At 35.0% G+C, this 21,997-nt stretch overlaps 5 protein-coding genes across 5 annotated transcripts; 2 read left to right on the plus strand and 3 right to left on the minus strand.

Annotated features, from left to right (window-relative positions):
- Positions 1-1,607: 1,607 nt before the first annotated feature.
- Positions 1,608-2,772, plus strand: LOC21386934. The gene is made up of 2 exons (XM_010105633.2): positions 1,608-2,070; positions 2,202-2,772. The coding sequence occupies exons 1-2, from the start codon at positions 1,852-1,854 to the stop codon at positions 2,640-2,642; spliced, it is 660 nt and encodes a 219-aa protein (XP_010103935.1). The 5' UTR covers positions 1,608-1,851; the 3' UTR covers positions 2,643-2,772.
- Positions 2,773-3,617: 845 nt separating this feature from the next.
- LOC21386935 (carbon catabolite repressor protein 4 homolog 1) lies at positions 3,618-6,879 on the minus strand. The gene is made up of 8 exons (XM_024170447.1): positions 6,856-6,879; positions 6,354-6,437; positions 6,181-6,264; positions 5,976-6,056; positions 5,836-5,889; positions 5,639-5,727; positions 5,316-5,424; positions 3,618-3,710 (listed from the first exon to the last, which is right to left on the minus strand). The coding sequence occupies exons 1-8, from the start codon at positions 6,877-6,879 to the stop codon at positions 3,618-3,620; spliced, it is 618 nt and encodes a 205-aa protein (XP_024026215.1).
- A 3,126-nt stretch (positions 6,880-10,005) lies between these two features.
- Positions 10,006-15,264, minus strand: LOC21386936 (carbon catabolite repressor protein 4 homolog 1). The gene is made up of 11 exons (XM_010105635.2): positions 14,941-15,264; positions 13,435-14,086; positions 13,209-13,295; positions 12,391-12,474; positions 12,218-12,301; positions 11,994-12,074; positions 11,848-11,901; positions 11,511-11,599; positions 11,190-11,298; positions 10,867-11,005; positions 10,006-10,317 (listed from the first exon to the last, which is right to left on the minus strand). Exons 1-11 carry the CDS (start codon positions 15,093-15,095, stop codon positions 10,118-10,120), a joined length of 1,734 nt encoding a protein of 577 aa, XP_010103937.1. The 5' UTR covers positions 15,096-15,264; the 3' UTR covers positions 10,006-10,117.
- A 2,609-nt stretch (positions 15,265-17,873) lies between these two features.
- On the plus strand, positions 17,874-18,727 carry LOC21386937. The gene is made up of 2 exons (XM_024170453.1): positions 17,874-18,164; positions 18,255-18,727. Exons 1-2 carry the CDS (start codon positions 18,036-18,038, stop codon positions 18,420-18,422), a joined length of 297 nt encoding a protein of 98 aa, XP_024026221.1. The 5' UTR covers positions 17,874-18,035; the 3' UTR covers positions 18,423-18,727.
- Positions 18,728-21,056: 2,329 nt separating this feature from the next.
- On the minus strand, positions 21,057-21,662 carry LOC21386938 (multifunctional methyltransferase subunit TRM112 homolog A). The gene has a single exon (XM_024170451.1). It carries the CDS (start codon positions 21,584-21,586, stop codon positions 21,218-21,220), a length of 369 nt encoding a protein of 122 aa, XP_024026219.1. The 5' UTR covers positions 21,587-21,662; the 3' UTR covers positions 21,057-21,217.
- Between the last annotated feature and the right edge of the window lie 335 nt (positions 21,663-21,997).

The following is a 21,997-nucleotide window of genomic DNA, read 5'->3' on the forward strand; positions in this document are numbered from 1 at the left end:
TATTATTATTATTATTATTATTATTATTATTATTATTATTATTATAAGTGGCGGAGTCAAGTGGGGCACGTGTCTCCATACAAATTTTAAAAATTTAAAATGCTCATAAAATTTCAGTTGTGTCCGCACTCTATAAAGAAAATTATAATTGTGCCTCTATAGAATAATTAAATATATACACTATTCTCGTTGAGTGAAAAGTATCTCTGTATTTTTAATAGTGTCCCCTATTGAAAAAATTAAAAATAAAAAAAAATAAAAAAAAAAAAAGATGTGACTCCGCCACGGATGCAAATGTAATCCGATCATATATTCAGAAATTTGTACCAAGAGAATTTATCCATGATTTTATACATAAATGAATTACTTATGATAGAATCATCAAAACAATCCATGTAGGTATATATTAATTGGTAGGAGCAACTTCGGGGGGCGTACGTACGTATTTTAGGGCATAAGTTGTAGGGCAAGGTTGCTTGTATATAGGACATGCTTGGTTTAATGGAATTGGGGGTGTTGGGAGCAATAAAAGTGTGTGTGAGGGTATATATGAATAATATATATATATATATATATATATATATATTGTAGTGATTATCAATTCACAGCGCTCATGGGATTTGGTTATTGTTTTTAATTTAATGGCAGAGGGAGTGAAGGAGGGAGGGTGTTGAGAGCTTTAAAAGTAACCAATTGTGGGAAGTTGGAGTTATTGTGTATATTAAAGTTTCCGTAGGCATTCAAGAGCCTTCTTCAACTGTACACAGACTCCTATCATTTAATGACCCCATTTCTATTGCACCTCTTCCTCTTCCACTCTCATATTCACTCACCGCCTCTCATAATGTTAATAATAACATTTAAGTATCCCTCGAGAGAAAATTGGCCCTTTTGGGACTGCTTTATAAGTTTGGCTTTTAGTTCTAGCTTGTCTAAACTGGCCAGCCAACCAGCTTTATTTTGGCTTGGATTAATTTCTTTAGAATACTCATATTGGAAACAAAAGTTCATATTAAGATAATGGCAGCTTCGATTGATCTTTAGACGAAGGTGACTTGGTATTACCAAAAAAGAAAAAAGAATAAATGAAGGTGACTTGGTATTTATTCTATCAATGGTTTTTGAAAAGCATCACAATAAAAAATTTATTTATGACAGACGACAATGTTACATTTTTTTTTTAATTATTGTTACACAGAAAAAAAAATGACATGTTACACTTTGCATTTTAAATATATTATTACAATATTGGAGAGAATTGAAAAGGCAAACCCTAGTCAGATGGTCTGGCATGTATAGTAGTATTAGTGAATTAACTAATAAATTTTTTTAAAAAATGCTAGCATTATTTTTTCTTTTACTATTTATGTTACTTTCTACACTTACTGTTTTACATGTGAACTCCACTAACATAAAATAAGATAAGTATAATCCATGTGTCAAACAATGAATGTAGAAAATGACAGAAAGAATGATACTAGTATTTCTTAAATTTCATTTATATTGAAAAATAGAGCGAAGTGGGAGTTGGTTCAAATTTCACATCCTAGGCTTTTAAGAGCTAGCGAGCTTGGAGAGCGCTCAAGTGTACAGATTTAATTGATGAGCCAACTTGGTAAACACGTCATGCATTGTTAGGGCATGTCCTTTTTATTCAGTTCTACCTTATATTCAAGTTTGCTCCCCAAGCTACTACTAGATTCTCCCTTGCAGTTAATATCCAAAAACACTCTCAGGCCTATATAACTACCGAAACTCTTTCCAAAACTTCTGATATCTTCTAATAACTCAGTGACGACTCTAGTACATATATAGAAGTTTTTCATATCCATCGTTCAAGAATTGAAAGCCATGGTGTCCCTCCAATCTCCCCTCTCTCCGGATCGAAGGAAGCCGAGTCCCGATTCGGAGAATTCTTTGCAGAAGAGGAAGTGGGAAGACCCGTTTGATTATAGGGAGCAAGTTTTCGAGAAACGGTACAAAGCAGAAGGCCAAAATTTCATGGCTGGTATTGAGTTACACCTTGAGACTCCATTACCTTCGGAGTGGCAAAGGTGCCTTGACATTCAGGTATCGCGCTTAACTCTTCATGTATCATATTCATCTCTGAATATATGTTTACGTGCATATTGTATATATATACGTGTGTTTGTACTTACGTGAGTATATTATGTCATACATATATATACGTATATATGCAGTCAGGGAAGATACATTTTTACAACACAAAGACACGTACAAGAACATCTAGGGATCCAAGAAGTGCTACTACCACTCCTCAGCCGGCAATTAGTCCGAGCGATCATCATGATCATCATCATATGAGCTTAGACCTTGAACTCAACCTAACAACAAGCGATTCACCGAGGAAAAACCGAGCCACTGACGGCCATTTCTCTAAGCTTAATTCAAGCACTACTCTCTCTGATCTCTCAATAGTTACCACCAATAAACAGAAGAAGAATAGTTGTCCGTCGTGGCTGGCCTTCGAAGCCGATCAACAAGAGATGGTGGCGACGGTGTGCATGAGATGCCACATGTTGGTGATGCTATGCAGGTCCTCACCTGCGTGCCCAAATTGCAAGTTTATGCACCCGCCTGAGAAAAGTCCCTCAACTAATTTTATTCAAGTCAAGCTCTAGAACTACTAGTAGTAGGAGTTTCTTCTGCCAGTATGGGATCACAAAGGCTGGGATTTAAAGTAATTAGGAACATGACCCCCTTTTCTTTTCCTTTCTTCTTTTTTTCCCCCCTTTTCTATCGTATTTACCTTTTTTTTTTTTTTACTAGTTTTCATTTTGGCTCTCTTGAAAGCAGAGTCTTGCTTGTAGGCTTACTGTTTATTGGCTTATTATAGTTCTTATATCTCTAGCGAAATGTGAACTGACCTTATAATATGTAATGTAAATATACAAGTGGTATCATCCTAAATTTGTCTTTTAAGTATGGCATATGTCTTGGACATCTTGGTTTCAAGAACTTGGATACTAAAATATGTCTCCTCGTCTGTTACTGACGAAGTTTCTTATTGTCCTTGTTTAACATTTACAATTCTCGGCAACGCGTCAGTTGCCGCTAGTTGGCTTTTCTTTTTACTTATTTTGATTTATTTATTATTTTATTCTTGCTTTTTTGCACCTTTTTTTTTAAATATACTAGGAGTGAGAAATGGGAGAAAAGATTGGGTGTGATTTTCACTTTCTTCTTGATTATGGACGAGAGTTTTGGGGTGAGTTGATAAACAACCTGAATTATCTCAGTTCATCCCATAATCTGAAACTGGGCACACAGTTATTGGAGCGTCATTTACTCACCACTACATTATGGCAGAAATTGGTAAGCAAGATTGAAATCACCTTTCTTTCAGATGCAGAGTTAATGTTGCAGTTGCATTAATAAGACGAAGGGAAAACACTAGAGGGGAAAAAAAAAAAAAAAAAGGCTTGGCAACTTTTGCAAATGGTCAAAGACCATCTCAACAAGAAAACGTTCAAAAAAATATAATAAAGAGGATGTAATCTAGTTTGTGGGCATTGTCGTCCAACAAGTTGAGTACATTCAAAAATATTACTGCTCACTGCAACATAAAGGAGAGACTGGCCATGCCATTAATTAGCTTAGATAGTGTTGTACGCTTCATCCTCACTAAATGCCCAATTTGGTTCATTTTCAATGTGTGACCTCAGTTTACATGCGGCCTTATCCACATACTGAAATGCCATCATTGGAAAATTACAAATTTCTTGGTTTCTAATCTTGGGGACGAGTTGATCCCATTAAAGCAGCACCCCAAAAAAAAAAAGGAAAATGCTTTTCATGCAACAAACTGTAGATGTTTTACGTGCATGTACCAATAACAACAAGTTACAGTGAAGGTTCTGAATCGTTACAAAAAAATTTCAAAAAAAAAAAAAAAGAGTTCGATATAGTGAACTAGGAGGGATGGCTACAGTTAGCACCTAACAACCATCATGTGAGCAATAATGAGTTCTAACTGCATTTTGGTAACCATCATGCGTTACATGACAGTGATATAGCGGAACAAAGAAAGTTTTTGAATGTCGTCATCAAGATTGGTTAGTAGTTAAGTTAATTAGGTAATGTAATGAGACTTCTCCTAAAAATAAAGGCTAGAAATGTATATCCTTCATGCATCTTCAGCTTTCCTAAAGAAGCAATAACCGCGACGCTGCTGCTTTCTTCCGTTGAAAAATCGACTACGACTCGGTACATATTTATTGTTTTAGCAAACAGAAGGCGTACTTTTATCATTCCTAAAAATTGTGGAAAAAGTTAGCATTAAGAGTGAACTTCTGTAATTTAGTCCTAGAATATATTAAAAAGATTCTCTAGTTGATATTTTCTACCCTGAGTAAGTAGGAGGTTGTGGTGAGCACTGTCCTAATCTAATAGGTGGCGGCTTGAGGCTAAATCTTGCCATGAGGGCAATATGATCTGACGGCCAAACAGGGGATGGAAGACCGGGACGGAGGCTTTTGCGATCAAGAAGCTCCATAGGTCTTCAACCCTCAAACTGTTCACTGTAGGAAGCAAAGTTTGCGTTTAGACATGGTTATGGAGAAAACTAACTAGCAAAATAGTTCATTCATTACCAACATTTGACAGGATATTTTCTTTTATTAAAAAAAAATCATTTAGAAAGTCTTAGATGCACGTTCAAATTTGCTGAGAAGGAAAAGTATTTGAATTGATAAACAAAATCCTCAATGTTGAAGAACAGACTGGCAACAATTCTTAAAGGATCAACCTCTAAGATGCAAGAGGTTTTACAAATAGCTAAATGTTCGTTGGTGTTTCCTAAAGTTCCAAGGCAGAATTCAGAGGTTGTTTCATGCGTGCAATATTATCATATGGTTGGTTAACATCGAAGAAAATCACAATTTCAAATCAATTCACACCTTTCAAGGCACAACTAACCATATTAAACCAAAATAAGGTAAGAAAATCGTTACATGATGCAAATTGGGCAGAATACCAAAGGCACCTGAATAGAAAATATAATCAAGAGTTCCTGAAAAGCTTCTTGTAAAATTGGTAAATAGAGGCTCATTGGTCTCCAGGTCCATCTTCATCAGTTGATCCTCTACATTAACAGAAAGAGAAAATGATGCATATGCACTTGCCTGAAAAAGAACCTAGCTAGTGTTAGTAGATTCAAAAAAAAAAAAAAAAAAAAAAAAAAAGGAAAAAGGCAGAAGAAGCTTTTTGGCTTTAACACCTAAAGTTGGGGGTTCATCTTTTATGTTCTTAAGCTTTGCAGTGGAAGCACCTGGCACTAAAAATAACAGCCTTACCAGATGCAAGGAATGCTGAAGCCTTTGATGATTAAATATCCCCAAAGGGTCCTGTTTCTCATTATCAACAATATCACAGCTGACGGTGACCACAAACGTATAAGAATCACTGAAAAAGCATTTAAAAAACGTTATCCATCTTTCTTGTTTTTCCCACAAGAACAAAGATCGCGATAAATAAGATAAGGTTTTGAATTACTCATGCTAACAAATTTTCTTCTTTCTCTCTCCAATTGTAGAAAAAAAAATATTATATGGTGGATCAGAAAAATACTATTGTCATTTTTGGTGGCGGACTTCATTAGCAGCAGCGGAAGACTAACCTTGTGGGAAGAGAATTGAAGTCCCCACAAATGAGTAGAGGAATCTGAGGATGGACAATTTCCTCAAGTCTATTGATAAGGCTAACAATCTAAGGTCACATAAGATGACACAATCAAATCCCTATCCTTCATTAAGATTGATTCAATGATTCTTCACAAAACAAACAAACAAGCAAACAAACAATAATGGATTGCACCCGAGATAACTTCACATCTGGAATGTTTGAATCGGCGTGGATGTGGGTGTTTGCCTATGGTTAAAGTGCAAAACCATGTCACTACTCCCTCCTTACCCAAAAAAAAAAAAAAAAAAAGGATGTAAAACGAAAAATATTACCACACAAATTCTAGATGGGAAAACATCACAGAATCTTTCATTGTCTCGAATCTCTAATATAGCAACAAGCATACCATTGCCCTGAAAAATGAAGGACAAGAAGGTGATAGAATGAATTCCCTCTTTATACCCTTAAATAAAAACTTGTATGTAAAATATTTTCTGATGATTCAGAGAAAGAAGACACAAGAAGATTATTGAATACCTTCAACAGACGGAAGCTACCTTCACTTCTAAGCTGAGGTTCCAGTGCTTCAACAAAGGCCAATGCTGTTTTGTCAAACTCAAGCTACAGGGAAGCAATTCAAATTATCTCCGTGCCAACAAGAATAGATATTAGTTTGCTTCATATGTCAAGAACAAAAAATACTTTCTTACCTCATATTTTGCAGTCTCTTTGAACAGCGTGCTGCGGTAAAATGTAGCGCAGCCATCCATTATGTTCCTGTTAGCTGTATAGAGCTGAAAGATATTTATTCAATGTGTTACATCTAGATAGAAAGTCATCAAGATTCGTAATAAAGTTTTACAAGTCTACTGAGCTCACTTTCTATCAAGATTCTTAATAAAGTTTTACAAGTCTACTGAGATCGCTTAAACCTAGACATAAAAAAGGCATGATGCTGTGATGCTATGTTTCATTCATTTTGGTGCACATTTCCGTAACTACTTGTGCACCGATTAAAAATATATATATATAGAAAAAACATCTTCAAGTGCCTTTCAACAATCTCCTTAATATCTTTTCTCTTTTATTTCTGGAAATTTCCCAGTTATACCTTTCCACAATTTCACCAAGGGTAATTAACACCTACGCGGAACTTAAAATTTAATCCTAAAAGCACATTACTCTTGGAATCAGGTCACATTTCCATATTACCTCCTTGGTTTTCTTCTTGTACATAGCGGAGTAGCCACGTTTTGCCAACTCTGGTTCAAAGAAACTTTCAAAATGATCACTTTGTACCTGCCCAATAAACAAGGTATAATGTATAAGCTAAAGGAGTGATGTTCAATAAGACGCCCTAAGAGCAGTTTCACAATGTATATACAATAAGGATAATAACACCAGAGGTTTTTGTTATTAATCCGATATTGTCTGTGTGTGCGTGTGCAAACTAATGACGAGAATCACCTCCTGAAGTCAAATGATATCTGCATCATACTTGATGATCTCATCGAGTAACTTTTTCCTGCGATATTCCCATACTAGAGCCCACGTTGGACAGTATCTGTACTTGCTCCTCCTAGCATAAAGATCAGCAAGGACATTATAGGATAGCACACTGAATGTCACTTGACCTCTGGGGTCAAAATTCAAACCATTCAGCGAACAATAAAAAAAGCAACGAGGCCGAGAAATAGGAGCAGTAACCACAGGTTTGTCTCTATGATGTTCATGGCAGACAAATGAGTACCTGTTGAACAATCCACAGCCACAGATTCCAGCTTCAGAATGCAGCCCAAATCATCCAATGTGGGCACATAAGATTTTAAAGAACCAATCTTAACCCATTGCTCAACCATTAATGTTGTTTCATTCTCATGCCATGAGCCACAACTTCTGACTTATTTTGTTACCGCTTCTTCATTTTTGGCGATCACAATTTCGGCTGCGCGGCTATGAGAGATCATGTGCATTTGCCATGCCTGTATGAAGCAGCTGGAAGAGCAATGGTAACTTTCATCAACTGGTATTTTCAGTGTCCCACACGAAGTGCATTGTAAAGTGAACAACTAATCCGATCTTGGCCAAGAACTAATCTCCTTCCGATACCTGTATATGTAAAAGTGACAAATCTTGATTGTAGAAAAAAAAAAAAGTATTGTATTTTCAAGTGCTGAGAAGAGAAGAATTATTGTATTTTCCTCAAGTAACGAACCACTCGAAAGTTATAATGGAAGAGAATCAACATATATTAAAATACAATAATTGTCAAGGAAATTAGAATACGGGTAAAAACAAAAAAAAAACAAAAAAGTTCATTTCAAAGGTGACACAACATGAAACGAAGAACTCGAATTGTAATCTTGAGCACCAAAAGCAAAATTCAAAATATTGGAAACCATAACTGCAGCGAAGAGTATATAAACATTATCCAAAACTCGGTTTCTTTTCCTCTGTTTTCTTGGCAACCAAACACATAGTCAGACAGGCCCTTCTGATTTAGAACAAGTAAAGAAAGAAAACGCAAAATAAATTTTGTAAGAAGGAAGAGAGAGAGAGAGAGATAACCAGGTAAAATGCAGAATTGGGATTGATTTCAATACCAACTACCGGAGTACGAGAAGGCAACATCACCACCACTTGGCATTCGAATTTCTCATCATCAGATTCTTCAAGTATATTCATGTCTTCTCTACAAACGAGCATCGTTCATTTCACGTTTTTAATTTTAATTTTGGCTCTCACAAAAAAATTATATCTAATTTTTTTAATAAAATACTCTCATATAAAATTACATCTCAATTTAAATTAAAAATTTAAATCTACACGAGGCCTAAATTTCACATTTCTCACAAACAAATCGCCCGTAAGCGCTCTCTCTCTCTCTCTCTCTATATATATATATATATATATATTCAGGTAGTGAATCACCTAATAACATTGCGACTCTATATATATATATATATATTCAGGTAGTGAATCACCTAATAACATTGCGACACCTGGACATCTGACCGAAACGACAATACCTTTAGTAGGTGAGTGACGATGTCAAACCGGCCGCCATTCTCCGGTCTCCAGTCTCCACCGCTAACATTATAAATTGTTTAGCTGCTTTTCCAAAGTTTTTCTCTTTTTATTTTTTTAACCTTTTCCAGATTGTCTTTTGTGGTTTTTCTTTCTTATGGTTGGAAAGATGCACTTTTTTTTTTCTATTTTTCTTTCACATTTTATCTGATGTGAGAGTACAATGCTTACATGTTCCTTGAATAAAATAGCGATAGTTCATCCTTAAGAAACAAGTAATTGACTTTTTTAATCATATTTTTCATTTCTTTACTTTACTTTTTTTTTTTTTTGAGCAAATACTTTCGTTTAGTTTAGTTTAATGAGTAGTTTGGTTTCCTTGACTGTTCTCACTTTTCAAAGTTACCGCTTGTTCGATCCAACGGCCATTAAATAATTATGTGACGTACCAGGATAAGGGATTTATAGAACAATATTAATCCATAAAGATTTTTCATAGCCATTTCAAAATAAATAAATAAGGCTTTCATAGCCGTTGTATTTTGGCGCCCTTTTTCCTACTATTTTTTTTTATACTCGCACCAAAAATAGTTGCCAAGGTGTTATGTATTGATTTGTCAGTGCATTCCCATGTCAAAAATTACTTCAAAAAAAAAAAACTAATAGTGCCATAAAGTAGAGGGTTGCAGACTGTACTGTCTATATCTACGTACAATATTAAGGTCTAAAGTTAATGTCGTACAAGAATAAAAAATAATCATAAAATAAGGAAATGTTGACCTTTAAATTTTTAAAGTAGTAGCAGTAATAGTAATAACAATAATAATAACAAATAACATAACATGTTGAGGCAGTATTTAGATCATGTTATTCTCAATTTTTCGGTTACACTCTTTTACGTTTTACCTTTACTAACCAGGAAAAACAAGCTAATAACTCTTTCTCAAAAAAGGCAAAATAAAAATGAAAAAAAAAAGGCATCACTCAGTCGGAAAAAAACCATGTTACAGACGACCATTTCAACAAGCTTAACTCAAGCACTACTCTTTCTGATCTCTCAATGGAATCTAACAAACAGAAAAAAGTAGCTCAAATTGTCCATCATCCAACGAGTTGATTCTGATATAAAAATTGGAAAACATTTCAGAGCACCATAACAAAAAATTGGAAAACATTTTAAATCTCACTATCAAGATTGATTAGTGGTTAAAGGTATTTGTTGGTTAGGTAATGTAACGAGACTCCTAAAAGGGGCCCAATTATAAAGAACAAGGCTTAGAGATGCTTGTCTTTCATGCATCATCACCTTTCCTAAAGGAACAAAAACCTCCCCGCCACTGCTTACTGCTATCAGCCTATCGCTCTAAGAAATCGGTGAATAATAGAAATGTATAGATGTTACCTAATATGCTAATCTTTCAAGCACCTCATGTTAATCTAGAAGTCATCACTGTCTAGCTCCTGTTTTCACCCACGAGTTCAGAGGAGATCGTGGTGAGCGCTGTCCCACCCTAGCAGGTGGTGGCTTGAGGCCAAACCTTGCCATGAGGGCGATGTGATCTGATGGCCAAACAGAAGATGGAAGACCAGGACCAAGGCGTTCGCAATCAAGAAGCTCCAATAGGCCTTCAACCCTCAAACTGTTCTCTGCAGGAAGCATCATATGCAATTAGCGGCCAAGTATGATAAAGGAGAAACCTAACTATCAAATAGTTCCTTCATCTCTAGCATTTGAAAGGACCTTTTCTGGACAATCAATCCTTCAGAAAGGTACATGAAAGAGTAAAGCTAGAGAATATCACATCGAAGAAATAAGTGCAAATTTACAGAAAAAGAAAAGTTTTTCAATCCTAAAGAAGAAAAAAAAAATTAATATAAACTCAGATAACAAGAAACAACACAATTGTGGTGGATTGAAATCAACTCTACGTGACATTGAGATGTCACAGCAGACAAACAGCAATAAAGGGTCAACCGTGAAGATGCAAGAGACTACTAAATGAGCGAACATTCCAGGGCAAAAGTCAAAAATTGATTAAGGTGTCCAATATGTCATGTGGTTGGTTAGTATAGAGAAGAATTACAATTTGAAATGAACTCAAACACACTTTTTCTACGCACAGCAAACCATATTAGAGTAAACAAAGGTAAAAAGATTGATGCATGATTCAAATAAGACAGAGACAAAAAGAGTACCTGTATAGAAAATGTAATCCAAAGTTCCTGCGAAGTTTTTTGTAAAGTTGGTGAACAGAGGCTCCTTAGCTTTCGTGTCCATAAACTGCAGTCGTTTCTCATCACCAGCCAAAACAGGAAACGAAGCATATGCACTTGCCTGGAAAGGAACCCAGATAGTGTTAGAAAATAAAAGAACAAGCAAAAGAAGCTTCCACCACTGAAAATCAGATAAAAAGTAACTAATCGGGCAAACCGCAAGTGGCATTTAACACTTAAAAACAGATTATTTTATGTACTCAAGCTACGCAATAGACGCACTTGGCAGTAGAAAATGGCCTTACCAGAGGCAACGAATGGTGAATCTTGAGATAATGAAGTAACTCCAAATGCTCCTTTATCTCATTATCAACAAGATTGCACCTGCCGCTAACTATAAATCTATGAGGATCACTGCAAAACCATTAAAAAGAATATAATCCCTGTCCCTTTCATTCCCACAATAAAGAACATTGTGATAAGTAAGACAACGTTTTGAATTACTAAGGCGAACAAAGTTTTTACCATTTTCCTCCAATTCTAGATGTACTTATATATTGGAAACAGAAAGTCGGAAACATACTACTGCCCGGCACGCAATTCAATAACACTAACGGGAGACTGACCTTAACGGAGGAGAGTTGAGATCTGTACAGATCAATAGAGGAATATGAGACTGGACAATTTCCTCAAGTACATTGACAAGCCCCACAACCTTAGGACAATCAAACCCATATGTTTCATCAAACGTCATTCAATATAATCTTGAAGGGAAAAAAAAAAGAATCAACAAAAAAAGAAAAGACTGGACAATTTCCTCCAAGTACATTGACAAGCCCCACAACCTTAGGACACAATCAAATCCATATGATTCATCAAACGTCATTCAATAGAATCTTGAAGGATAAAAAAAAAAAAAAAAGAATCAACAAAAAGAAGTGATTTACGCATAAGATACTGCACCTGAAATAACTTTACATCTGGACTGTCTGTATTTGCGTGGATGTGAGTGTTTGCCTATGGTTAAATTGCAAGACCACGTCACCACTCTCAGATAAAACAAAATAAATGTATAGTAAAATGGAATGAAAATGAAACAAAAATAATACCACACAAATTCTAGACTGGAGAACACCTCGAAATCTCTCATTGTCTAGAGTTTCTAATACAGCAATATGCGCAACATTGCCCTGAAAAATGAAGGTTCAGGAAATGATAGAATAAATTCCCTCTTCATATTCGTAACTTACTGAGAATTGTAATGAAGCAAACTGATGATTCAAAAAAAATAATAATAATAAAATAAAACCCACATGTAGTGAAGAGTGAATACCTTCGCCAGGCGGACGCTATATTTTTCTCTTAGATGAGGGGGCAATGCGTTGACCAAATTCTCTGCTAATTTCTCAAACTCGACCTAAAGGAAGCAAAACAGATTATCTCATATCAAGATTATTATTAGAGACAAACATTAGTTTCCTTAGTATGTGAACAGAAACTTCTCACCTCATGTTTCATTATGACTTTGAATAGCTTACTCCGGTAGAATGTGGCGCACCCATCACTTACGTACTTGTTAGCTGTATAGAGCTGCAAGATATCCTTAAATATGTTATCAAGATGTTACTGAAAACTTAGCAAATCAGTAAACCTTTTTAAAAAGTTTTACCAGGTTTTAGTGAGATCTCTAAGACCAAGACACAGAAAAAGGCGTGGCTGTATTATTTGCCAAAGCACATTTGGGTGCACAGAGAAGCGCACCTCCAAGTACCTTTCAACCATCTCCCTTTACTATTTTCACCCTTTTTTTATATTGAAATTTGTACGTCAGGAATTTTTCATTAATCCAAACCGGTAATAATGCCAAGAACAATTCAGTCCAACTTTCAAAATTCAATGCCAGACCTATTACCTTTTAACTCTAAGTGCTTGTGTGTGTATAAAGAGTAACGTTCAATTTATTTAAATGAAAATTTGCTTTTAAATTTCCCATGATAAGTGAGGGTTTTCCAACATGACTTGACATTAAAGAGTTAAATTATCAAACAGACGGCCACTTCTACTTTTCTTACTTCCAGTTTACCAAACAACTTAACATGAATGATTTCTAAAAGGTTGTCACTACATGACGATGAACAACACAACAATAAAAGAGAGGGGGAGAGAGGTAAAAAGAACTAAACTCAGAAACTTCCTGCAAAGAAACGTTACATCTATTATTCTATTCTAGTTTATATGCCTTACAAAGGATGGTAAGATTCATGGCCCAAAACTAAATATTAAAATCACACTACTGTTAGTATCGGGTTACATTTTAACAATACCAATTGGGTTTTCTTCTTGTACATAACGGAGTAACCACGTTTTGTCAGCTCTGGCTCAAAGAAACTTTCAAAATGATCACTTTGCACCTGTGCAATGAACAAGGTCAATGTATAAGCTAGAGGATTGATAAGAAAGAAGGCAAACGTAGCACCTGCTTTTGCATGAATAGATTTGTAATGCGCACATACACATATTTATATTGGTCAGGCTAACATTAACAATCACCTCCTGAAGACAAATTATATCTGCATCATACTCGATGATTTCGTTGAGTAATTTTTGCCTCCGATATTCCCATACAAGAGCCCATGTGGGACAGTAGCTGTACCTTTCCCGGCTAGCAAACACAGCAGCAAGGACATTATAGGATAGCACACTGAATGTCGCATCCTTTTTAGAATGACATTTGGTGTCAAAGTTCCCACCACTCAGCGAACATTTGATTATGCGACGAGGCTCACGAGTAGGAGCATTAATCACAGGATTCTCCAATACGACCGCTATGGGAGACAATTGAGCACTTGTTGAGCAATCTACTGCTACGACTTCCAGCTTTAGAATGGAACCATAATCATCCGATGTGGGTTTATAAGATTTTGAAGAACCAACCTTGACCCATTCAACCTTAGTCCAATCTTTACAATGCCATGGGCCACTACTTCTGAGTTCTCCTCCTGCTTGTCCATTTGCGGTTCTGTCAGTTCCATTGACTTGATCATGAGAGACCTTGTGCTTTTTCCACGCGTTAATGAAGCAGCACCTAGAGCAATAGTAACTCTCCTCAACTGGTAGTTTCAACTTCACACAAACGTTACATTGAAGTGTGGCCAACTTATCAGGGTGTATGGAACAATGAAAGCTGATCTGCTTTCGATACCTGTATATCAGAAAGTAATATGTCATTGAGCAATAGTTGGCCAATAACGATAAGATATCTACAGTGCATTAGTGATGAACCTAGCATCTCCCACAACAACAATAATAATAAAAAGGTAAAGAACTGGAATCAACAAGGAGCTCCTTCTAGTACAAGAAATTCTATGTCAAATGCCTAGTATACATGGAAAACACCAATGCACTCACAATATATGCAACTATTGTTTAGTCTTTAATTTTTTGACGAGAAAAACTTAAGTACCTTGGCCATTTAAAGATTAAAAAAAAAAGGAAAAGATTAAAATCTATCCTTGTGCTCAGCTAGATCACTGGGTCATAACACTATTCGTGAGACTACAAGCTGCTTGGTCCTGAAATAACTAGTACTCATTTTTCTTGATTTATCATTAAAACTCTTTCTTTGACGTGCTTCATGACCAAAAATATCAAGAAATGGAGAGTAAAGAAAATCAGAAGCCGGAACAAAACCAGTTCTGCATCATTCTTTTGCCGCAAATAAATTCACAGATTATTTATTTATTTATTTATTTGGCTTGAAGATAAATTCATAAGTTACCAATAGAAAAAACAAGAAAACCAGAAACCTAATATTTCCGGAGCTTGATCACCAAGTAATTATGAAAGAGTACATTTCAAGCGAGACAGGTCGAATTCCTTTGTACGTTTAAATTTAGGTCAGTACATTCAAGAAACCCAAATAAACTGACGGGTACACAAAAGAAATTATTCAAAGTTGAGTTTTTTTCTTCCCTCTGTTTTCTCGGCAACCAAACGGGGTTTCTTCAACCTTCTAAATCAAAATAAACAAGAAAAAACCCAGGAAAGAAAACAAACCAGGAATAAGTGAAAGTATGTTGAGGGACGCTAATGGAAGATTTCTTTGGGGCGACATTAACATATGGATTGATTTCAATATCAACAACTGGAGTATCGAAAGGCAGCCCCACTAACACTTTGTTCTTGGGGCTATCAGATTCTTGACCGCTCATCTGTGCCGAGGAAATACATTACAAGTTAGGGAAGTCCGAGAAAGAGACGAGAGAGAAACAAACAAACAATTTTCGTGGAAAGTGAAGATGAATTTTTGTGGGTTTTGGGATTGTCAGGTTGGGGGTTTATAAAGGGAAGTAGAAGGGCCGTGCGCTCTGCATATATATTACACAGACACGCTAACAAAGGCTCGCCTTTTGCCGCCCTTGGCGTTCGCGCAGATAATATTTGTCTTGCATATGATGTACCGTCATTTCATGAAGAAATTGTGCAATAGAAAACATAAAGATAGAAATAAAATAGCGGGAATTTTATTATATGAATTGTTATATTTTTTTCATATTGATACTAACTTTTGTTTAGTCGGATTAATTTTTTTAACAGTTTAATTTATGATTAAGGCATATAGTCATAAATTTTACCGTTGAAAAATTAATTTAACGATAAAAATAATAATTATTATCGTTAGAACAATATTGTAGCAATTTAAGATTTTGTATGTATTTATACAATTCGTGGTTATCTAATCATAAAGTTCATAATAGACATTTAAAATTATAATAACATGTCACCTATTCATTACATGGTGACTTAAAAACTATAAAGATGGCCATATAAAATGTAAAAATTTTCTTTACTTCTCTCTTGGAAACACTTCTTTTGGTTGATAATTTCTTAAAAACACTGTAAAATCTAAAAAATCTTGCATTTTTCAAATTATTATACAATAAGAAAGTATATCAACAGTTTTACAATTAGGAACGAAAACTAGATAAAACTTGAATTGAGAAAATAATTAATAAAAAATATAAGATTAATCATTTCTTAAAAATTCAGAGAACTAATAACATGTAAAACTCACATATCTTCCTTGAAAAAATAAAATCTAAATTCTCATCGGCAATGTTACCTTTGTTGTTTTACTTTGTTACTGTCGTCAGTCACTGTGAGAAGCTCCTCGTTACGTAATGGGTCAATCGTCACTATGGGATGCTCTTCAGTCTTCACAACGTAGCCATTGGTTATAATATATAGACTGGCTGCGACAATTAGGAGGGGGGGTTTAGGGTGAGGGTTAAGATAAGGATTAGGAAATTAAAGTTGAGTTTTTTTTTTTTCCCTAATTTGGGGTTGATTTGGGATTTTTGACTTTAGAAATTAGGGTTTAATTCTATTTGTTAACAAAATTTTCTTTATTAAAATGCAATCCTTTTTTAAATGGTAACTGATGATAAATAAGTTATACATTTACCTTCATAAATAATAAACTTTTGTTTATGAAAATATAAACATTTTTTAAAATGGTAATTGATGATAAGTAAATATACATTTATCTTTCTAAAGAAACCATAAGTTACCCCGTAATTTTTTATTTCAATTCTTTTTTTTTTCATACTCATTGAAAAAAAAAAATAACAACCTAAATCTTCCTTTACATCATTCTTTATCCACTATTTCATTAAAAAAAATTGTATTTTTTCTTTATCTATTTTTTTAATCATTGATGGTTTAATACAAATCTGGATTTATCTCTCTTGTATGATGATAAAATGCAATGTGGTCTTACTATGAAATTCTATTCAAATAATGATAAAAATTTCAATCAATTAAATTGATGATTTCTTAGAACACACCTAGATTACATTTTCAAAAGGAATTACTTAGAACACACCTAGATTACTCAATATTTTAGTTAGTAAATCTTTACTTATCCAACATTTATGTAATGATTACTTAATAAATAATTATTTAGCAATCTTTATAGAGTATTTGCTTAATATTTGCTTAGCAGGTATATTATCTATCATTTTCTTAAAAAATAAAATAAAATAACACTGGACACAACCTATGTCATTCTATATATCTAATCTAACAATGCATAAAAGGGCCCAAGCTGTTTTTACGTGGTAGCACCTTTATTTATGTCTCGTTCAATTCGAAGATTCGAGTTTAGATGTGATTTTATGTGAGAACTTTTCACTATAGTTAAAAATGTTAGATGTGATTTTATGTGAGAACTTTTCACTATAGCTAAAAATGTTAGATGTGATTTTTTGTGAGAGCTTTTAAGGGCCCGTTTAGTTAACTGATTCCAGTTGGAATGTGATTTTATGTGAGAGCTTTTTACTGTAACAAAAAAGTTAGATGTAATTGTTTCTAAGAGCTTTTTACTGTAGCAAAATTCAAATTCTAAACTTGAATCGGTGAAATGAACGGGGCCTAAACTGTAACAAAACAGGAATTGAAAACTCAAATTGATAAAATGAATTAGGCCTTAATTCTTTTTTTTTCTTTTTCTTTTTTTACTTTTTTATCTTTATTTTTCTGTGAATTTTTTTAGATTTTAATTTTTGTGAATTTTAAAAAAATATTTTGTTGCTCACTTTATTCTTATAAAAGTAATTTTTTCACGAATATTCTTATTTTATTCGTAGTTGGTTTAAATAATTTTTTTTAAACATGTCTCAATTTAATTTTTTTTCAATTATTATCTTTACACATATTTCTTTAAAATAAATTAAAAAATCTTTAAATAGTTATAAAAATAAATTTCTCATTCTTTAATAAACAATAAACTCTTAAAACATATTTAACAAAACAATAAGAGCACGTTACAAAATTAGTAAAAATAAAAAGATTCCCACAACCCATGTGGAGAAGGATATTTTCTGTATCCTCTTTTTAAGCGTTTTTTTTTTTCTCTCCCATTAAATTTTAAATATTAATTTTTTTTTCTAATGAGACGATTAATTACACTTCCCCTAGATTTTGGCAATTTCCCTCGTTCACGCAAATTTATTTTCAAAAATTTTAGTAGATGTATTTTTTCTTTTGGGCTTCGTTATAACACGAAATAGCAAGCAAGGCGCGGCAAATTTCTCAGTTCGCTTGTACTCTGAAAATTGAAAACACAGCGAGGAGTCGACGAGATCGAAACAATGGAGGGAAAAAAGGCGCAAACGAAGACCGAAGCTGCGACACGGCGACAAATCGCGATTCAAAGCAAAGTCGAACATCTGCTTTCTCCGCTGAAATCGTCGGCGAATCGCTTCCTCAACCTTCAGATGGTATTATACGATTTATTATCTGTTGATTCAATTTCAGACGGTGCTTGCGAAGAGAAGTTTTCGCCCTAACTCTTTACTGATTCTGATCAGGAGGAGACGCTGAAGAAGGAGATCGCGGATCTGAAGATACAATTGGCGAGAGAGCGTCTGAACAACAAGAGGGTGAAGCTCTGCGGCTCGTTCGAGCTTCTTCTCCAGCTCGTGGTGCTGCTTTTTGTCTTCACCTTCTTTCTACTGCTCGTCTCTCGATCTCTCTGATGCCTTGAGTGGTTCTTAGTCTAATTACATAACTGATTTTAGCTTGAAGGTGACTTGAAGATTGTAGATGTCTATAATCTGGTTTTCTGAAGCTTTGTTTTGTTGAAATGATCACGCGAATTGGAAATGGTTGCCTGTTGTTTTTGTTTCTCCTCACCCCTTTTCTCAATTTCAAAACCGAATTTCACCTCTGTACCTTTTGCGTAGCTTTTGAGTAATGAGAACTTGTGCTTTCTAATCTATCGGTTTTGTCACGTTCTTTTTCCTTTTCGCCATCTTGTAACTGTGTGATTTGGAAGTTTTTGCCCCGATTACAAATGAAACAAACAATCGATAATTTCAGAAAGAAATTATCAATTTTCAGTTGTCATTTGGCAACCAACTGCTCTGTTTCAATCTTCTTTGACACCAAAATTTCTGCTTCAGACTCCTGCTTCTGAATCCTTTCCCTTGTTTTCTGAGCTTCCTCTGAAAGCTGTGTCAGGATAGACTCCTGAACTTTTTGAAGTTCAATTGCGTTTTGCTCCATTTGGTTCGTTGGTTAAAATTGGGTTGATTTGAACTGTGTTGTTTGAATTGCAATCCCAGCTAGAGTTTAGATGTGCAGTTAAAATGTAAAAAATCCAAATGAATGGGCTGATTTTTACTGTTTAAAAATATTTTAAGGAACGTTTGTTTCATATATTCGTCCATGATTCTGAATCATAATTCATGATTCTCTACAATGTTTTCTTTCACAAAAAATACACGTAAAACGAGAATAATTCTGAATCATGAATCTAAATACATAAATCAAACGTTCTCTTAGGTTTCGTTCGCTTGGCGGATTCGAGTTGAGAATAGATATGACATTTTCTGAAAGCTTTTAATTGTAGTAAAAAAAAAATTAGATGTGATATTTTTTAAGAACTTTTAACTGTAAAAACTTAAAACTGAAAACTCAAATCGATGAAATAAACGAGGTCTTAGTAAACTCTAAATTTGGCAGTTCAAACCGAGTTTAGCTCAGTTTAAGCTGTCCAAACAATCCAAATTATTAACTGACCAAATGCCATATCGAGCAGTGCTCACCATTAGAACTAAATTGAAATAACGGGGCCGTATTGTTTTAACTCAAAATTAACCAACTACAATGCGTCCTTCTCAGGTTATGTGTAAGAACGTATCATGAATTTGATCATACTGTCTCTGCGCATGCCTGGTAGCAAGGTCTTTGTCCTGCTGCACCAACATAAAGCAAGATTTGTAGATAGGGTTTAGCTGACCAAACTTCTCCAAGAAAGTCAAACTTTGTTTATCCACTTCAGCCAATAGTGAACCAGTACACAAATGAGAGATTCCAACCTTTTTTTTTTTTTATCTCAAGCAAAGTTGTATCTAATCTTATAGTAAGGTTAGCGTTTAGCAATTGAGCATCATTCTTTTCTTTCTCCAGGTTTTCCTTAATGGTTAGCAGGTGGTTAATTTGATCTCCTTTCAGCTTCAACTCAAGCTTCACCCCACGAGTTTGGGGTTCAAATTTTCTCTGTAGCCAATCTATTGGCTTCTACAGTTGTCTCAAAGTTCTTTACCGTGAGAATTAGCATCAACTGTCATCTGCAGTGCAAAGAGAATTAGAGACACAGAAAACATCCTTTTAAAAAGACCACCTAGGATTAATGAAAAATTGAATTTAGCATCAATTCGACATGGTTAAGGATGTGGTCTATTCAATGGCTACAAATCATAGCAGCAAAACATACAGAAGCTGCTTCTCAGAACAATTCTAATAATAGTTCAACCAACGATAAATTCATAAACCCTATGAAACTCAATTGATTAGACCAGAAAAGCGAAAGCAAATGAGGATGATGACAACCTTGTCAACGATGATAACGTACATTGATGTATGTGAAATCCAATTACATGATAAAAGCATGTCCAAGGAGATCTAAATGAACCTTCAAAACTAAGCGGATGCTGGGCACTTGCCACAGTCGCAGAACTTGCAGAGAGCTGATGTTGTGGTTTTCAGCTTGTCAACAGCCATCATAATGCACTGCTCTGCCCATGAGAGGGAAGTCTTTCGATCGAAATACTTTATTCTTCTCAACTGGGTGTTTGACTTTCTGCACCCACCATGCGAAACCCCCCGCTGCAAAGATTAATAGGACCAAGTGGTCGCGGCTTTTGGGTTTGACACAAATTTTGATGAATTCTCTTTAATACTTCTCCGGAGCTAATGGGAGAGTTTCATTGTGTCTTGATCCTCATTACATCTATGTAGTTGGTTCATTTAATACTAGTTTGGTCAAATTCATTGCTGAAAAAGAAACTACGCCTTAGAAATTCTTTGCAACTTATTAACAATGTTGATTTCATATATGGGTCAGAGTACCATTTATTATGTAGAATTAATTGTGTAAACTAGTGTTGGAAAAAGCTTTCAAGATGTTCGAACGATCGAACAGGCCAAGAATCCGCAAAAGATTATGAAACTGCTTATTGTTCTCCTTCTCTGTTTGCCTCATTCCTACGCCGAGGATCTAATTTTACCACCATTTAACTTCTTTCAGAAAAGACGAAATAAGTATTCAGAAACAAATTTGATAAAAATACGCAAAAAAAAAAAAAAATCATTAGAATTTTCATTCATGCTCAAACCATGTCATAACTTTACTTGCACACCCAAAAACTCTTAATTCTATAAAATAAAAAATAAAAAAAAAATAAAAAAAAACCCTAATACAAGCGGTGGTACCGGTGAATCAGTTGAATAGCGCAAATGCACTATAAATGAGTCCAATAAAATGAAATCAGACCTCGTCCTCGTGAAGGAGCATATTGGGAATGCCCTTGTTGACGGGGAAGCGGCGACCGGTCTCGGGGCAGAGGAGAGCGCCTTCCTCAAGGTGAAGCTCCAGAAGGGCGTGGTGGAACTTGCGGAGGAATTCGTCGGAGTCCAGCATGGAAGCGTCGGCCTGATCGGGTAGCTCGGCATAGCCGACGGCGCGTGAGGCGTCGACGAGGGCTTTCCACTCAATCTTGGAGAAGATGTTTATGAGGAAGTCGGCGCTTAGCTCCACCTGCTTCTCCACCACTTTCTCCACTTCGATCCCGAGGGGGAACCCATTCGTCACGCCCTTCACGTTTGACGACAACATGTTGTGTGTTAGCAGCCTCATCTCGATCGTCCTCCTGATAGCAAAACAAGACTCTTGCGTTGTGCAATGTTCTTTTCTCTATAAAAGGTCTTCAGGCCTCGCGTTATTTAAAGGTCGGGACTTGGAATTGCCCTAATTAGGGCGATTCCTTTTTCTTTTTTTTTTTTAAATTGACACAAAAAATTAAGAAAAAGAAAAGTACTTACCCTCCTAAAACAAAAATTTTTGGCGGAGAGATAAAAATTGACATTTTATTCTGTTCCCTATTTCTTTGGGGAAAAAAAACTTTTTTCTATCATTTATGCTGTAGTATTTAGGTGATGGATGCACTTAAAGCTGCAAGTTCAAATCACCCATTGCGGTTTAGTAATCGTTTAGTTAATAGATTTAGGATTATAATTCAAATTCATTTTTAATTTACATGTATTTTTT

This window comes from Morus notabilis, unplaced genomic scaffold, assembly GCF_000414095.1.
Source record: "Morus notabilis unplaced genomic scaffold, ASM41409v2 Scaffold558, whole genome shotgun sequence".
NCBI lineage: Eukaryota > Viridiplantae > Streptophyta > Magnoliopsida > Rosales > Moraceae > Morus > Morus notabilis.

Coding starts and splice junctions, on each gene's coding strand:
- LOC21386934 (XM_010105633.2), top strand. CDS start 1,852: ATGGTGTCCCTCCAATCTCCCCTCTCTCCGGATCGAAGGAAGCCGAGT. Junction 2,071..2,201: donor AAAGGTGCCTTGACATTCAG/GTATCGCGCTTA, acceptor GTATATATGCAG/TCAGGGAAGATACATTTTTA.
- LOC21386935 (XM_024170447.1), bottom strand. CDS start 6,879: ATGTACAAGAAGAAAACCAAGGAG. Junction 6,438..6,855: donor ACAAGAAGAAAACCAAGGAG/GTAATATGGAAA, acceptor AATATCTTTCAG/CTCTATACAGCTAACAGGAA. Junction 6,057..6,180: donor GTAGCTTCCGTCTGTTGAAG/GTATTCAATAAT, acceptor TTCATTTTTCAG/GGCAATGGTATGCTTGTTGC.
- LOC21386936 (XM_010105635.2), bottom strand. CDS start 15,095: ATGAGCGGTCAAGAATCTGATAGCCCCAAGAACAAAGTGTTAGTGGGG. Junction 11,902..11,993: donor TCCAGTCTAGAATTTGTGTG/GTATTATTTTTG, acceptor ATTTAACCATAG/GCAAACACTCACATCCACGC. Junction 11,600..11,847: donor CAGATGTAAAGTTATTTCAG/GTGCAGTATCTT, acceptor GATTGTCCTAAG/GTTGTGGGGCTTGTCAATGT.
- LOC21386937 (XM_024170453.1), top strand. CDS start 18,036: ATGGAGGGAAAAAAGGCGCAAACGAAGACCGAAGCTGCGACACGGCGA. Junction 18,165..18,254: donor GCTTCCTCAACCTTCAGATG/GTATTATACGAT, acceptor GATTCTGATCAG/GAGGAGACGCTGAAGAAGGA.
- LOC21386938 (XM_024170451.1), bottom strand. CDS start 21,586: ATGAGGCTGCTAACACACAACATGTTGTCGTCAAACGTGAAGGGCGTG.